The sequence below is a fragment of the Sebastes fasciatus genome, chromosome 4 (assembly GCF_043250625.1).
Source record: "Sebastes fasciatus isolate fSebFas1 chromosome 4, fSebFas1.pri, whole genome shotgun sequence".
NCBI classification, from domain to species: Eukaryota; Metazoa; Chordata; class Actinopteri; order Perciformes; family Sebastidae; genus Sebastes; species Sebastes fasciatus.
Genome location: NC_133798.1, coordinates 25,876,629 through 25,895,368, shown reverse-complemented (window position 1 = coordinate 25,895,368; position 18,740 = coordinate 25,876,629). Strand labels below are relative to the sequence as shown.

General features: G+C 42.4%; 1 protein-coding gene across 1 annotated transcript in view; it reads right to left on the bottom strand.

The window, feature by feature from the left end:
* Positions 1-17,984, bottom strand: part of sema3d (sema domain, immunoglobulin domain (Ig), short basic domain, secreted, (semaphorin) 3D) — a 34,114-nt gene extending 16,130 nt beyond the window's left edge. The window contains exons 1-7 of the mRNA XM_074633181.1: positions 17,636-17,984; positions 9,603-9,861; positions 4,468-4,628; positions 2,492-2,554; positions 2,231-2,350; positions 2,034-2,127; positions 1,425-1,553 (exon numbers count right to left, since the gene is read on the bottom strand). Coding sequence (XP_074489282.1) covers positions 1,425-1,553; positions 2,034-2,127; positions 2,231-2,350; positions 2,492-2,554; positions 4,468-4,628; positions 9,603-9,810 — 775 coding nt within the window. The 5' untranslated portion in view covers positions 9,811-9,861; positions 17,636-17,984. The remainder of the gene's footprint in view (positions 1-1,424; positions 1,554-2,033; positions 2,128-2,230; positions 2,351-2,491; positions 2,555-4,467; positions 4,629-9,602; positions 9,862-17,635) is intronic.
* Between the last annotated feature and the right edge of the window lie 756 nt (positions 17,985-18,740).

The following is an 18,740-nucleotide window of genomic DNA, read 5'->3' as shown; positions in this document are numbered from 1 at the left end:
AGGAACAAGAACAATGAATTCTATACATCAGTCATTCCCAAAAACTGGTCGCAGGAAATTTCAGAATTTCTTTCTGTCGTCTTTTATTTCACATAGATATCTGCAGAACACCTTTTCACCACATGAGGGAGCCTGAATGTTCCTATTGTTCTGATAATTGTAGCCAACTTATAACATTGAATCTAACATGAAAGGCTAACGTACATTCTGTCTGTTTTACTGATGAGAGGAACTGATGAGCCTGTCGACTCCGTCTAAATTAATTTATTTGGTGTCATCTATAAAGTATTTAACATGTGTATGTGTTTTTAAAAACATGCATAAAATCAGGTTGTGATTTATTAAATCTATATCTCTTTGATATGGCTGGTTTAGCTATTCAAGATTAATATAAGGTGATGTGGAAATAGCAGTAAAAATGGTCAGGAACGTTCATTTACCCACAAATTCGCTCTTCTCACAATTTATATATAAGGCCTTGTGAGTTTTGAGTTGGGTTGCAGTAGTTTGGCATTTTTCAAAAGTGGGTCCCCAGAAAAAAAAACACTGCGGTGTTTGAGAAACACTGCTATACATGATGTAGGATATAGCAGAGGAGAAAGGGGACGCTCAACAGCATGTTGCCATCAGTGTCCTGATTCAGGCGGGAACTCGTCCAAAAGACTTACAGTAAGCGTTGCAGTGACATTACATCAACATTAGCTCAACCCCTAGAAGCCGAGCCAACCACCAGAGGGTGATTCCCCAACTGGAACAGCTTAATGTACGACTGCTAACACGCTCGACAGAAGGTCATTGTTAGTCCTGCAGCGCTGCAAAGATGTTCCACAGACTCTCAGGAACAGAAACACTGCAAGAAGTGATGTGCTCTTTCTTTCTGTCTGTCTGCCTGCCCTGCGCCAACACATGCCGTATACACACACTTAGAGAGAGAGAGAGAGAGAGAGACGTAATTACTCCAAACATCTCTGACTGTGTGGTTGTGAAATGTGGAGACCATGTGTAAGGATTTAGATCCCGGTGACAACTGTTGATACACGACAGCCCATCAGTGGCTGTAAAACACTGGAGACCGGAGATGTATACAGAGAGAGAAGAGACTCCCTCCTCTGTGATGACTGTGCAATCCCGTGTGTGTGTGTAAATGTGTTGCGGTTGTGTGACTAAGACTGTGAATTTTGTGGCACACTGTAAATTCCCCCGTAGGTGCGGTCCCTGTGCAACTATGGCATTCATATAAAAGTTGCAGCTAAATGAATAAGTGGGCTGTTTCCTCCGCACTGGAATGTCAATAACCATCCTGAGGGCACAGAGGGGCTCTTTGTATCAGTAGACTAGAGAGGCTGGAAGTTTGGAGAAAAAGCAATAACAAGTTTTGAGAGCACTCAGCGTGCTAATGTGGATATGTGCAAGCATGTGTGTACCGTTGATCCAGTACTCTTCAGACATGTCCGTGCGTATGTAGTGCTGGTCAGGCGGAGGGCCGAGGGAGCGTGTGAACGTCGTGTCTTTGCCCAGGAAGTCTGACGATGTGCCCGCATAAAGATACTGATCTGGATCAATTACAGACACAGGTCAATCAATTAATCATCACTTTAAAATATACAGAAAAGAAACCAGCGAATATAGAACATTATTGTACATGAAAAGTCAAATAACAGTTTGCATTATTGTTTAGCTTTTACCATTCCTAACCTCAGTGAACCCACGTACAAAAACACAGACTGAGAAACATTTCAAGAAACAAACACATGATAGAGAGATAAGGCTCAAAAGCACATGTTGTTTATATGGCTCTGCCAAGTAAATGTGTTGTTGCCTGAGAAATGTCTGCTTGCCTCTTTCTTTCAAAATAATTTGCAGAAAAGTACTGGGAAAACAGACACATGAATACAAATTTACTCAAACAATTGAGCGGAGAGTTGAGGAGAAACATCATTTATTCTTGGGTAAATGGTGCTGTGCAGCAATAAAAGTCTGGCGCACGACAGATAAGGCAGGCAGAGGACTGCCAGAGTGTTGTGTTGTATTACCTGTGAGGACTGAGGTGAACGGCTGCAATGGATCAAAAGGACATTTCAACCTGCCAGACTCCACCGTGCTAGACAGCAGGTGAAACACACCATCCTGAGAGACGAAAAAGGAGAGATAATGTCACACTTTCACAAAGTTAAATCCAACTCCTGAACAGTTATTCCTGCTGAGATTCACTCGCTCACATCTACTTTACCTCTCTGTGGCCAGTGGCTTCAATGAAAGCACAGCTGGGTTGGAAAGATCCCGTCCCACAGGCGTAGACGTGGGTTCGATTGAAGTTGTGGAGGACCCTGACAAAGTTAGCGCACTCCAACTAGGACAAGAGCAAGGATGAACTATTATCAGAAGTCTGATTGCACAGGAATACTGTATATTATAACACAAAATGGTGTAAAGATAGACGTAGAATCGATGTGATTTTTGTCAAGAAGCGACTTTCTTTAGAAGCACTTACATTTGCATTTTTGCCTGCCAGTTTGCACATATCGACTCGGTCCCGGGGAGCAGGCCAGTGAATCTAATGACAGATGAATAAACACATGTCATAATGTAGTATGTAAGCTGTCAGTCATAGTAATCCTGTTTTAGCATCTCTATACTGGCTACTTGTGCACTTTAGAGTAGAATATTTTATTTTATGGATGACTTTAAAGGGTAGTATGAGTAAGCGCCTGACCCCCTAACCTGATATGAGCCTCAGTTATCCTTTTAGTGGCTCTTAAAGGCTAAAAACAAGAGGAGACCAGGTCTTTTCCATAAGGGACCCTCAAACTGCAGGTTCTTTATTCTGTACCAAATCCCTTTCATAGACACAATATTTTGCTTTTACGGTAATTCTTCTTCTTTTTCCCTCTGAACTTTTATGTTTTTTATTCAGTTATTTTGTGTTGTGTTTCCCTTTGGTCTATACATTTTCCAGTGTAACATTGAAAAGTACTATATAAATCAAATTTCCACTCCTCGCCTCTCTCTTGACCATTTTGGGGATTATTAAACAACTGCTCTCAGCTGTACAATGATTAACACCTCCAGGTGCCGGTACGAGGAAAACATTGGACGCATAGCATCCAGCGATTCAATGTACCCCTCCATGTTCACACATGTGTTATAACAGGCTTATGTGCTTAGCGTGTTACCTCCCCTAAATCCTACCAAGGAGAGCTATCGCCAAACTTATTCATGGGTCTACAGAGCCCGAATACGCATGCAAACACACCGGCACAAATGTTAAAACATCTCATGATTCTGACTCATTGCATGCCGCCGAGGAATTCATACAGAAAACCAGTGTTACGGCGTGATGTGTTGACTGAGTACGGTGCGGGACAGCTGAAGGGCTTGAACTGGTTTTGAACGCCAGAATATGAAGTGATCAGTGGCCTAGTTTTACCATAACATATAGGGATATTTAAAGACTCTGGTAAAAATTTTACAGCTATCTCCTGGAAATGAAGGTGGGAACAACTAGAATGTTTGCTAGCGGAATATTTGGTCGTGTTTTAGAGCCCGAGGGTCCCTTTTCGAGGTATGCCTCTTCATTAACTGATAAACACCAGGATTGCTTTTCTAGATCATATTCACCATCGAGGGCTGGTCCCAGAGGGCTGAGAGAATTAGACATTTGGTGCATATCTCCCTGGCATCAGTATCAATGACCAGAGAGGTAACAAAAAGGCAACACTTTGAGAGCACGACTAAGAGTTAAAACAACCAGATAAGGATCAAATAAACACACTGTCGTCCCACTTGCCGATCAACCTCAGCTGCATAAACACACACTCACATCTACAAACTTTAACATGTGGCATCCGTCCAAATGCATTTGTGTATTTGTGTGAACTTGCGTACTCCGTAAATGTGTATATACTTGCGTGTGCCCTCCACCAGGATGACCCTGACCTCGCCAGACAGACGGTTTCAGACTGCTGTTGACTGAAAGGTGAGCTCTTCTCTAAAACAATACACGGCTGAGTGCATTTCAGCTTAGCAACACGGTAATGGAGAAAAAAATACCTTACATCACCTCAATTAATGGCAAGACAGGTATAAGTGTGATGAGCTGAAGTTGTCTCTACAATAATGAGCCGCTCGCCGCAAATAAGAGAGGTTATCAAGACGTCTCAAGTGACTCCAAGCATGAGTTTGCATGTCTGGAGATTGGGATACTCCATCACCCTGTTCAAACTTGAATTTTTCACAGCACAATCCTGCTGTCAGAGGGTGTGGGGGATTCTTGAAACTGCTGTAAACACTTCAAAGTCTACCTAAACAACCTCTCAACTATAGCAAATGGCCTGAACAGCTACAAACCCCAATAGCTGCTGTTTATTTATTGCACTTAAAGTCATTCTTTGCCTCGTTTTTCTGTCTGAGTTTGGATCTATATCCTTCTACTGTATATATATATAATTTGCACATTCTTCTGTGTACCTTTCTGGGGGTTCTGGCCAGATTGTCAGGGTCAAACAGGTAGATGTGATCCCTGGCTCCCAACAGAAGACGCCCTCTCTCCTCATCCAGCAGCAGCGAGTGGGAGTGGAGGCCATCGGAGGGGCCCATAAACACAGACACGCTGCCGGCTTGCAGCAGTTCTGGCACAGAGAGAGCGACAGACAGACATAGAGAGACAAACAAAGATTTGAATAAATCCCTGCAGAACAGTGTACAATGAAGCTTGCATTTAAAAAAAATGCACCATCTAGAATTGAATTACAGTACGTTGTAAAAATGATTTCAGCAGGATTACCCTGTCAAGTTCACTCATACCAAAATCCCAAAGACAAGCACTGGGTTTCCTCTTCTAGAGAAAAAAACATGTCTTGGCTTGACATGAAACTAATCCTTCGTGGTTCAACACCTCAGCTGCACATGCTGATAGAGATGAGATACAGTAGCAGGAGAATTCAACAGCACACGACTTCAGTGGATGCATTATCAGATATCTTCCTCGGGAGTATTTTCGTCCCTACTTCATTAACCATCTCAGGTTAAAAGCAGCTGTTTAAAAAGGAGGTGGCGCCTCTATTATTCTAAAACTACCAGCACTTTCCTGACTAGACCTCAGACCGCAGATGACTGAACATCTTCATTAACATGAGCTGTGGCTGTACCATATGACACTATGAGATAAGGTCATGATAAGAGCAGGTGGAATACCTGTTGCTCACCCATTAAATGATAGTTTGCTGATGACTTGTATGTGATTTATAGTGGTAGCATTTTAAATAAGCTGTATATAAAGTCTTAAAATATACTGTATATGGGCTGTTTCTGTTACTATCGACTACCAGCTTCCACGGTCCATTTCTGGGAGCTGAACACTGACTCCATTCTCAGCTCAGTACTGTGTCCTTGATCTCCTTGATCTGAGGAAATCTCCTCTATCACCAGGCTCTTTTCACTGCACCAGTATAGCAACATGCCTTGAATAAACACTGGCTCAATGCGGGGGAATCCTGTGGGAGTCACTCTGAAAGGATTGACATTGTGATTACCCTCTTGGTGTGAAGGATTGGAGAGGTTACCAACCCTCAATATTTGAACTTCTAGGACCCCTCCACACCACGCAATCCTGCTTAATACCTCCTCCTATACACAAGCTCACACACACACAGCACCCCCACATGCTCATATCTCTACACCCCTACACACACATCATGCCTCCAGCAGACTAAACCTCACAGAGAGATTAGGCCTGCTAGCCCTTGGCTAACTCTAATCTGCTCTGTAAACACATAGCACCGTGAGCCCATTGAAACAGCCTGCTTAGCTGTTGATGCTTAGCATAGCGCTCCACACCTTTCTCCAGAGAAGAGCTCTCATCCTCCCTGAACAACTCTCGATTAGCTCCTCTGCTGGAGCTCTGAGGCGCTCTCATCCACACATTTATTTGAGTAAGACACATCACTATGTCGGCTTGATGCCAACAGCTCTATAATACTATAATGTCTGCTATTATAGAAGTGCAGACTACCTAACACGTGATGAGTGAGGTAAAGCTTTATATGTAAAAGATACATTTCTTTAAAAGGTACAGTGTGTATGATTTGGCGGCATCTAGTGGTGTGGTTGCAGATTGCAACCAACTGAGTACCCATCTGCTCACTGCTCCCTTTCCATGACTGTGGTAACGTGAGCTGCAGAGTGCAAAACCGTGGTAATGTCGTTCGCCTCGCTCAGAGGCCATCCTTACCATTATAACACTACTTTAGGAGCAACGGAAGTCAGGCAGCGGCTGGTGGTATCACGGTTTTGCACTCTGCGACTCACGTTACCACAGTTTCACAAGCATGTCGGAGAACTATGGTGGCCTTCAGGTAACGTAAAAAAGGGGAAAGGCTCTCACTAGAGCCAGTGTTTGGTTTGTGCAACATGGCGGACTCCGTAAAGAGGACCGGCTCCCTATGTGGATATGAAGGGCTCATTCTAAAGGCCCTGACATCAGTCGTCGGTCAGATTGGGGTCATCGGTGAGCGTCCGTTGCCCTAGTTTTTTTTGGTGTGTCTCGCACAGTCGACTCTAGTCTGCCCGTGTCAGAGGTTTTTCCAGCCGATTCAGCATGTTGAATCAGCGGAGGAGCCCGTCGGTGAGAGAAATCACTCTGATTGGCTGTTCAGCTTAAACGAATCAGAGCACGAGAATAGAAACCGAAGTGAGGAAAGCAAGCCAACGAGCATAGTCAAGAGGAAAAACCCAGAAGGCTCTTTTCATTTTTCATTTACATCTCATCTGATCATTCCAATACACGGATATTTTCACAACGACATGGCCATCTGGAATGAAGCTAAGTGGTGAGTGAGAGTGATGTGAAAATGGTCGGCAAACGCTGCTTTATTTCATGTACGTATCATAACAACGGCTTGTATATCTGCCGTCCTCGGTCTTCCAGTTTCCCTTTTTGAATGACAAAAACAGACTACTGCGAACTGCTGATGTGGAGAGTTATTTCTTTCCTCCGTGCTAACTGGTTGTCGGCTGTAGGCTTTGCGGTGTGTTTGAGTGCAATTTGTCGGCCAAAACAAAGGCGGCGTGAGGCGACGCAGCTCTCGGCCTTCGTCACCACTGGTTGTTTGATGTCGGCTTTGTGTGTTCCCAGCTTAAGCTAACAAAAACACAACGATTGTTAGTTTCAGGTGATTATACACTAATGAAAACATAGTTATGAAAATGATATTCCATTTCCGCTAATAGATGTTACACATTGTTCCTTTAAGATCTATAATACTGTACTATAATGCCTGCTATTGTAGAAGTGCAGACCACCTAACACAGGATGAGTAAGTTAATGCTTTATCAGCCACATCGATGCCTTTTGTCTGAAGGTTGAAGTTGATGTAAGAGCATGAAGTGGAAAAGATACACTGCTGTAATGATACTTTACATGAATCCGCCATATGAGCTGGGAGAACAGTCACATTATTTAAGCATGAGTTAGAACAATACTCATTAAAAGTACCTACTGATGATAGTACTGAGGCGAGGCCGCTGTTTTCATGTTGCATGATCACAGCCTTGGTCTGCCATTATTAATATGCAGCGTAGGATGTTCTGTCCATGGTTTCATAAGACACAGAGTAACGTCACCACCAGTAATGTTGATAAGAACTCATAAATAAAGAAACTAAAACAGATGAGCTCAAGAACAGTCAGATTTATCACTGAAATGTGTTTTGATTTGCTCTGACTAAGCAAATATGTTCACGAAATGGAGGTTCGGTATTGAGCAACTGTTTACAAGGAACACGTTCTATTTTCTTTACTGTATGTGAGTGATAAATTGCAGCTTTTGAGTAACACAGGCCAGAAGACTAAGGACAGAATGTGGAGCAACTTAGTCATTTTGGTCTCACATTAAAAACAAAGGCAAAACAACAATCTGCGTATTAAAAATATTTAAACCAGCTGACTTCACTTCTCATTTGGCAGAAGGCCACGATGTCTATGTTGTGACTCTGGACGAAACTTGAACTTGTGCCTCAAGATTTGTTTTTCAGAGGAAAGTTTAGAGTAGACGGCAGTTGTTTTGGAGGTGTTCACTCAATCAGGGATGATTTCACTTTGATCGTTTCACCCTTCACTCATGCTTTCACAGGAGGGGCGATGCGATGTTTGGAGAGTGATCGCTGCTGGGTGGTGTTGCTTTTGAAGAGTGTGCGGTGATGAGATGATGACAAGATGTGTGCATGACGTGTGCACTGGGTTGGAGGTGATTTTGCTTTTGATAGATGGCTTCAGTCATTCTCACACATTGTTCTACTGTTGTTAATCTAAGGTCCAAAGGAAACCACTAGTCAGATGGCCTCTTGAAAGAGCAGTAAAGTTTAGTCAGCCGTGCTCATAGTCAAAACCAAGAGACACACCCTGGAGTATTAACAAAAAGTTGTCTCAAATATATGCCTATTAAAATGCAATCATATAGGAAATGATGAAGCGCTCTATTTTATCAACTGGTTGGAACAAACATAAAATGAGACAAACTGTAGCGCTAACTACTAGCCTAACTGCTGAGTAAACACTGTCCCTAGCAATCATTATTCCTTCTGCTACTTACATATATTTATGTTGGACACTCAGTACAAACGTGCGTATCTATTTCCAGCCATGGGGTTTTGGAAGCCTTTGACCAGAAGAGAGCTTTTGGAGGTTGAAGTCAGAGTGAGTTTACTTTTAGGTCGCAGTGGGGATTCAACTTTATGGAGCAAGACTGAAGTTCATTTGTGTGGTTCCTCGTAGCCGATACATAGCATGAGGGATGGAGACTTTGAAGTAAAGTCTGCGCTTGAGTTCAGAATGGGTTTTAAGGGGAGCAATAATTCAGCTTTCCCCCGGTGGCACAAAGCAAACAGTTGACGCAAAACTAAACACATGGACGCGGTGCACATTGCCGGGACCGGCTAATATACACACAACAGATTGAACGACAGTCTCCTATGGACCAAGAGCATCAATATGAGATGTATGTTCTGCGTGTGACATATAGGAATGGACTGCAACAACATTGTAAATTAACAGTTGTAACTCAGTGCAGTTAAAGGATGCATCAATGAGAGGATTAATAGGTTGTGTTTCACAAAAAGTGACCAGGGAACATTCTTGCGCCCATCAAACGTGACAAACAGGGAACTATGAAGTGGGCTAATGGACCAGTAAGTCTGTCTCACTCTACTTTACAGTGTTGTTTCAAAGATCATTTACTTTAACAGCACAACTGAGTGTACTAATCTCCCTTGTTACTTTCCCTCTTGGCTGTGTGCACAAAGCCACAAGAGAAAAAGAGACAAGTGGAGACAACTTTTTACAAGAAGAGAGAAAGTTAGATACTGCCACATAAAAAAGTTTGTGAAAAAGACAGAACAAAATTCAAAAGAATCTTAAGTCATAGTCAATAGTCATAAATATCATGTAACTTTAACATAACTCCAGCTAGGTGCAAGAGCACTGATGACAAAGGTTGTTGGCATGAGATAAAATATCCATAATGACATCACATTCTCAAACTGCAATACTGAAAGTATAAAAAACTTAGATATGTAACAACAATAAAATTAACAGACAGTATTTCTTACCTCTGTGGCTGAGTTTGACCCTGGGGACAGTTTGTTTGATGCTTGCTCCAAAAGGGAGGATGGCCAACAACATCAATCCCACTAATGGGACCCCTGGATGGGATAGTAGCTTAATCCTCTTCCCTTTGCTGCCATAATTACTGCCAGACATGCAGCGCAGAGCCCCGACCTCATCCAGACTCTGATTACTAGAGTCCCCTCTCTTCATGGTGTGTGGAGTGGTCTTGTTCCGTTTTCACTCTGTCCTTCTTCTGCAAACCTGGACGGAGACCAGAGTAAAGAGTCAAGCTAGGGAGGAGCAATCATAAGTGTGTGCGTGTGTGTGTGTGCATGAGTGTGTGTCTCATCGCAGGATATGTACACAGGTTTCTGTTGTGACTATTCAGTCGTTTCACCATGGAGCCCTACAGGCATGTCCCCTCTCTTTACCCGTCCTATATCAGCTGTTGCCCGTCACCGGCTTCCCTTTTGTGTCGTCTTTAAATCTGTTTGCCCAAAACAAAGGTCACGCTAACAAAACAGTCACATTCTGCCATCTTTCACTCGGCCGAGCCTCTTTCAGTTTCTCTCTCTCTCCTCTGTCTTCTTTTGACTTGGATAACTCATTTAATTCTTCAGCTAAATGATACTTGTCAATAGTTTTAGCATTGGTTGATGACCCTGTCAGCTCCTCCTTTATGTCCTGTAAAAAAAATGGGCCGTGTCCCCTCTGGGACTTCACAGCGCATTAAAGAGGCCTGTAGCACAGACATTAGTTCGCACTCAATGGAAAGTGAGACGTATGAGCGAACAGTCATGGGAACGCTCGCTGGCTTTTCTGGCACTAATAAGCGAGGAGAACTTGAGCGATGTGTACTAATTGAACACGGGACAAAGTGAAATCGTCGTGGCAGTAACTGGCAATTTTTTTGTTATGTTCTTTAAGATTTAAACAATGGAAACGTGCAAATGTGACGTTTCAATCACAGTCATTTTGCACTGACAAAGATCCAGCTGGGATTGAAAAGTTGTCCATTTAAATCAATTTGTGGTTTGGATACTCTTTTCATTGATGATTAGGGCTGGATGATTATTCTCATTTTCATAAAAAAACATATTAAAATGATTATGATGTGATTTTCGCAGAAATCTGTACCAAACAAAGATGCTTTCTTAAGTCTGTAGAATATGAGGTGCAGACCAGGAATCCCTCCAGAAGGTATTTTGACACACCTTTCACCTTTAACAAATAATGCACCTCCTGCAATTTGAAAATTGCAGTAGACCATATTGCATTTTGATAAGATTTGTATTCATCGTGCAGTGCATATAACTACGCTCCGTTCAAACAAACAAATGTGATCATCACACGGCACAGGATGTTTTGAAGGGCATGCAACATATGAGTCAGCAGAGAGGATGTTGTTTTCATTGGTAACACTTTACATCAAGAGACAAGTAAGAAATGAATCAGGAACTAAGATCTAACTTACAGCAGAGTAGTCAATAAGTTGTGCCTGAATCTAGAAACTATTGCAATGAACCAGTATCCAATGGTTTATAAGTATCTATTAATCTTCATTGTGGTTACTTTCTTAATTAATTGTTCCTGATTTACTTTAATCAGGTGCTAATCAGCACAATTACACACATATCGGTGGTAGTGTGTTAAGAATGCATCGTTACCTCGTGATAACCTAACCCTTAATTAGAAGAGCTGTGTATGTAGTGCATCACCCTACCCAAGTACCAACCGAGTATGAACAATGTTTTTAAACCTGCATTCCTGCACATTCCACGGCCATCTAGCTACTAATTAACCGTGCAATCGTTGAAGAAATTAATGAATGCATCAAAAGAATGCCTCTCCCTTACTGCTACATCTCCCTCATTACTTTCCTTCCACCCGCATCTCTGATAACACACATCACCCTGTTTTGTGACAACATAAACAACCTAAATTAATAGATCTGATGCGGCAAAACACACTCACATTCCTCAAATACTGAGACCAAGCATGTCGCTTCCGGTTGGAAGAGCTGGACATATTAGATAAGAGAAGATCACCTTTTGGGCCAAATGTTGTTTATGCAGCGCCTAGGAAATTATATAAATTGACATTCTGAGGACGTACATTCGTTCACGCCTACCCACACAGATTTGCATTGCATGTTGACAGACAGATAGAAGCTGCAAAAGTACAACTCATTTCACTTCATTTATTTTCCCTGTCCAGTTTTGGCATCTGGTGTTTGAAACTTGAGTTCATTACGGAGTATCAGGGCAGAGTGGCACCCATCCAAGCCCTCCCGTTGCTTTAAACCGGAGAGGATTAGACCCCGATAAACAGACTGCTGTTTACTTAAGATGACAAATTGAGGCACCTTCACACCTTCAGGGTTAGAAATACAGATATGGAGCGCTGTGTGTGTGTGATGGATGGGCAATCGGCAAAGAGAGTGAGAAAGTGTGTGAAATCTGTGCGGGTCTCTGCACACTTTGTGAGCGACAGCGATAGCGCTGGCAGTGGGGCTCATCCTCCCTACAGTATCTTCAGGGGAGCAGTGACACGATTTCACCCATGTGAGTCGCGTTCGAGTAATGTATCTCTCTTCACCGCTTGAGTGCCCAAATCTATCAGCAGTACAGGCCTGTGCAGCACCCCTCTCTAGAAGAATACGCCCCAAACAAAGGAGAAAGCTCAAGTGTTAGAAGAGGGGCATTAAAAACTCTCCGTCTGTTGAGAAAAAGGATGACAACGGGAGATCGTCACGCGATATAGCAGTGAAGGACATAATATGCATTACCAGTCAGTCAACACTTTGGAAAGGGTGAATAATAGAGATGGAAAGAGGGATGGAGAAGAAGAGAGAGAGAGGTGCGAAAGAGAAGAAACAAACAGCTTGTGCCACGTGGGTTAAGCTAACACCCCTGTTTCCTGGCGGCTAGAGTCCCTGTTGTCTTTGGCAGCATGGCCGGCACACGGTGCAGGGGGTGATGGGAAACAATCCTGATGGCGATGGTGACAGATTTAAAGCTGGCGGCCAATATGGCGCTGTTGGCTTCTGATCTCGGCCCAACATATAGCATCGTATGGATATCACCTCCTCTAATATACTGGCTTTTCATCAAAGAAATACGGTGTAGTATGTGCCATAAAACAACCATTCACCAGCAGCCTTTAATTAACAAAATGTATTCTTAAGATGCCATGTAACTAATTAGCCGAACTTTTAAAAGAAACAATATTCCCAGCAGAAGTTGTCAGCGGACATGAGGACGGAGCAGATGGTGAAGAAGTGCTCTGGCCATGGGCATTCTCACACAGAGACCACCCCTAATGAGGCATTTAGTAACACCCAGGTGCCCTGTAGAGTACACTATTATCAAACCCCTCCATCTCCACAGGACACAGTGCATTAGCACGGCTATTTGTCTTTATTCCCCGACCACAGGCACTGACCTGGCAGAACAACATAGGTAATTGTTTCTAGCTCTCAAGACATTGGTTGTTTTTCTTGGCAACAGTCAATCATCTCTTTTTTTTTTAACCTTGCATTTAAGCAAGCATGTAACTCTCCTGTGAGTCTGTGTGAGTTCATGTCTCAAAGAGAAAATACAGGAGAGCCACCAGGCCACACTCTTTGTGTTTTCATTAAACACAAACTATAAAGCATATACAAGCAGCATTAAAGTTGTTCTGCTGCCTATAACTCCAGTTATAGATGGCAGTAAAGAAGGAAACACAACACTGTTCAAATAGAGACAAACACCGCTCTTTCTCTTTATGTCTGGGCGCTGTAATATACGGCACATTTCATTTCTATAACGAGCTAAAATACTTCTAGAAACAAAGTCAGCTCTGTCTCCAAAGGCCACTAATAAAAACTAGTAACACTGATCTGAAGGGTTTTCTAACTCCTGTTTAAACTATTTCGCCTTAATAATGTTAACACATCGCACACATGGTGCGGCTCTCATAGTGTTTAACTGTATGCTGAGAATTAACTGTTGCCAGAGAGCAAGTAAATATGAAACATGTGATCCTTGCGGCGATGTAAGATTATTATGGACTGAGTTCAAAAACCTCAACCTACATACTATTAAACTAAAGCTTTTTGGCAACTTTTTTCTGTTTTTTGTTTACTCAAGTCATAAAGTACACATCAAGGGAGCAAGCTGTGATTCATTTTAGATTTTAACCTCCAACATTACCCCAACTTATCTGAGTGAAGCACCGTATCTATCACCACAGCATGTGTAATCTCTTGGGAAATTACATATCACTCCAATAAATGAATGCAAAATAATTTGCCAAAATATCCCCTTACACACATCTTATCATCCGAAACACGGTGATACAGACAGAGATGGGCTTTGAAGTTGAAAATGCAGCAGTAAATTAGTCCCAAATAATGAATGATAGTACGAAACATGTTAGGTAAGGTTATCTAATACCTCTCCAAGGACCAGAACGGGGATCATTTGATCCCTTGCCATTAGGAAAGTCTTTATTTCCTGCAGCCGTTTACCTGCTAATAAATCCTATAAATCAGAAATCCACAAGCTGTCTGATTACAGACAACTAAACACCCCCGACAGTTAAGAGTTTATGTGAGGATTTCTCCGAGGGAATAATTCTGGCCCTGTTCTGCATCACATAAACACATTCACAACACCACGCTAAAAATAACAGACATCTCATGACAACCACACTTTGCTTGAAACGTCTATGCATGAAATCAGTGAATGGTAATAATGCCCAGACGAGACGACATTCCAGTGGAATTCCTTCCGTTTTGGCGGTGAAGAGTGTGTCTGTGGAGAAAAACCTAAGGAGATGGATATAATTCCAACCCTGAGGTCCTGTCTGTCCACATTTGTGTCCCTCTCTAAGCTGTTATCTGGTAAGAGAATACTCTGGGCCACTGCTAGTATGGTAACCGAATACACCAAAGACGCATAATAGTGCTTGTACTGCCTTTGTTAAAGACTCGCTTTACGTTTAATCATCCGATCTTTGCCGGTATATAGAAGAGAGAGCTCACAGCTCCGAGACGGTGCCAGCTCAGATCCTGATGGTGAATGGAAAGGTGGGAGAGCGGTGAGGCGGGAAGTGATACTGGATCTGTGGTTTAACTCCTTTCAATAGAGAGGATGGAAACGGAAAAAACACAAAGTGGAAACAAAGTTGAGGAGCTATTCAAAACAGAAAAGCAACCATGTAACTGAGACAACGGCATACATATAAACATACCGATACCGTTTTGACAACAAAACAAGTAACTCTACACGTGCTGAACGGGGCATGACCCTGACGTGCAACTCTGAATATGTATGAGTTGTCTGCCTGTATGAACATATGTGCGCACGTAAGCTAATACCATCCTGAGGTAGGCAGATGTGAGCAACAGGGCATGAAAACAATTACTGGCAGTTTGTAAGTGCTCTCACTCGTCTCCTGATGGCCTGAGGACACAAGGTTACACCCATGTATGCTATGCAACAACTCCTCTCAAGAGCATGACTGTCTTCTGCTTATGTGGGAAGCAACTCTATTGTTCTCTCTCAGTGCTGGGAAGGTTTTTGTTATCAACACCAGCTCCAGTGTAGTCCAGTGCAGGCGGAGGAAACACGGAGGCTACAGAGCTGCAGGGCAGGCTAACCTCGCCGGGCTGTCTGTCTGCAAGTCATTGGCACGTAGCTGTTATAGACTCTCTAAACATACTAACATCTCCGCTGCAGTAAAGGTGTCCTAGCTGCTTTGTCTGAAGGATTCTGGAAACATGACCATATAAGGCTGGGGTAGTGTGCAGCATGGCTATACAAGTATGTTTTAATAACACTTTCCACCCGAAACCTGTTGAGTTTTGAGAAAGGACTCTTTCAGTTTTTTAGTTTTCATCACCGTGCAGGAGAAAGCCTCCGCATGAACGGCATGATGTTGTCACAGAGCGCAGGAATGGTGCTGTAGGCCATTCAAAACACAGCTGAATATCGATGCTGTGATCTTTTCAGGTTAATGTTGGATCAGTCCAGACAAGCAATACAGAACAGGAGTGAAGTAAAGCACACAGGAGGCTCAGGGATTGCACAGCATGGGTTTGAAGTGATTGATACAATGAACAAAGGAACCCACATACGTTACCAAAACCCTCCAACCAGACTCACATTACAACTTATCATGAAATCCAATCCCAACCACACCAGAGCTCTCACAGAAATGAGACTATAGAATACAGTTTCAAAGTGTGCTGTCACTTTTCAAAAGTCCCTTTAAAGTCCTCTAACTCCAACATTTGTGGTTGTGATTTCAGCAGCAGCGCTGAGCCTGCCCCATCCGCAGTTGCTGTGTATACACGGCAGTCTGCATTAAGTATGCCTGGCAGACACCACTTCAGTGACGCAGCGTTTGGACAATGTTTAAAGGAGAAAATCAGACAAGCTTTTCTGTGTTGTCTTTCTGTGGCCCGAAGCAGAAATCATTTATTTTTCCTCAGTCATGCTGATCGAAAGAGATGAAACTCTGCCAGAGAAATCAATATCCACACAACTCCCAGCCCATCTCTCTGCCTCCCTTTCAATAGTGTATTTGCCTCGCTCACAACACCCCCCCTTCCCAAACCCAGAGCGCCTTGTAGGGAGTTAGATAAACCTTTAGAAGCGCAGTAAGTGGAGAGTGGGTCCTTGAGACTGTTAGATATACAGGCAGGGGAAGGATGGTTAAATAACAACACCACTCAACCTACATGATGGTATTTTATTCCTACTGTACTGTATATGCTGCACAGTAAACCACAAAATACACACATCACAGTGAGCTGAGCTCCATGAGTAAAGCAACTACTGCAGTATGTTAATGCACTGTAGCTCTGCAATGTGAATACTGGATAAAATAAAGAGGACTTGGCTGTTTAAGGGCATCTAGTCACATTCAATTTGAGGGGTATTTGGAGCCCCCACACTCGCCTCCCTCCTCAAAAACTGTCTCTTCAAACACATTTGGTAAACTAACATTATACTATATATCTCTCAGTGGTGTCAAATAGAACATGAACGCATCGTGAGGCATTGATTTGAGGTTGAAAATCCAGCTGCATTGACTGAAAAGTTTAAATAGATTGATATCACATTAATGTGCTTCTATTCATAAAACACCATCGACCCATTAGTGTTCGCACAGTGTGTTAGGAAACACTACTTCTGTGTTGATAAATAGCATTACAAAGATTGATGATTTTTTACATTGCCAGTAATTCAAAATGATTACTTGTTCCTTTAAAGGTTGATAAAATTCTTCATAGGATCGTAAAATTATATATCATTTGATCATTATGTGAAAAGTTAGTTGTCAACATGTTTTAAAGAAAGCTGCTCAGAAGTTCTTAAAAGTTGACAGCAAAATCCTGGGTTTGAAGGGTTGGATTTAGGAAAGTTGGAAAGCTGTTCTGCAGAACTTAAAGTTGGAGAAGTGGTTGAAAAAAATATAAAATATCAAAATATGATGGAGACATTAAGTGTAAAGGAAGATGTGTAAATTTAGAGAGGAAAAGTGTCTACAAAGGCATACCCATTTACAAACTGTAGCCTATTGTGTCTCATTTTATCATTATGTGAAAAGTTAGTTGTCAACATGTTTTAAAGAAAGCTGCTCAGAAGTTCTTAAAAGTTGACAGCAAAATCCTGAGTTTGAAGGGTTGGATTTAGGAAAGTTGGAAAGCTGTTCTGCAGAACTTAAAGTGGTCGAAAAAAATATCAAATATTAAAATATGATAGATTGACAAATCAACTGTGAAGGAAGATGTGTACATTTAGAGAGGAAAAATGTCTACAAAGGCACACCCATTTACAAACTGTAGCCTATTGTGTCAAAAACAATATCACACTAACACTTCATCTGGACAACATCAAGTAACCTCATTACTATAATGCAACAGATGGGAAAAGCAATAGCTGTAGAAATATCATAAACTGAAAAACAGCAACTCAGATTTTGAATAAAAAGCACATGATTTGTCATCGTTGTTGTCGTTATTGTGCATGTTTCATCTTACCTGCGCATTCAGATCCGTCTCTTCTGACTCACATGCAACACATGCAGCACATGCCCACCACGCTGAGCACAGCAGCAGCAGCAGCAGCAGCGTCACTCTCCTTAATTGCCTGACGACGCACAGAGAGAAAAGTAACCAAAAGTAAAAGACTCAACCTCGTCCCGACCAAAAAAAGAAAAGTGGATGGATAAACTGATACTTCCCCAAAATGTTTCCACTCCCCTTAATTGTAGTCAAACGCACACTAGCGCTCTTGAACTCTTAGTGCACCCTCTGTATGTGTGTGTGTATGTGTGTGTGTTGGGTGGTTACTCTGTGGCAGTTCGCCTCGGGAAAGACAGACGGTTAACTCCCAATTATGCTGCTGCTGCTGCTGGAGGAGGAGGAGGAGGGGCCCTCAGCATCTGCACCGCTGCCTGCAGGACCCAGTTGGTTGGGACCTTCCAGTGGTCACTACACATCCTCACATTTCAGAAACAAGAGCAAAAGTAGAATTAAATAGATATTCTATAAGATATGCATAAGCTATTATGCTGTGGCTCAGAGGGGAGAGCAGGTTGTCCACCAAATTGAAGGTCGGTGGTTCGGTCGGTGGTCGATGTGTCCTTGAGCAAGACACTTAACCCCAAATTGCTCCTGAAGGCATAGCCATCAGTGTGTGAATGAGTATTTAGATTAGATGTTGATATAGATCCAGGTGCAAAGTTGGCACCTTAGCAGCCTCTGCCATCAGTGTATGAATGTGTGTGAATGGGTGAATGCTGACATGTAGTGTAAAGAGCTTTGAGTGGTCGGAAGACTAGAAAAGCGCTGTATAAATGCAAGTCCATTTACCATTTATTACAGTACAACGGAGTAGAAAAGCATTATTAAAGTTGTTCTCACAGTAATCAGTAGTTCTTAAAGTCTTCAGATTGTGGTTCAGATGCTCTGCCAAAATCTAAAGTGTTTACAATCCATTCGCTCCGTTTCCCTGGGGGTTTGCCAATACCTGGAAAAAAAATCCATTACCATCCAATAAGGTTCTTCTGCCATGGAAACGTTGTTCACTTCTCCAGTAAATAGGACGGACCTTAGATAGGACTTGGCAACGGGAGATATTTCT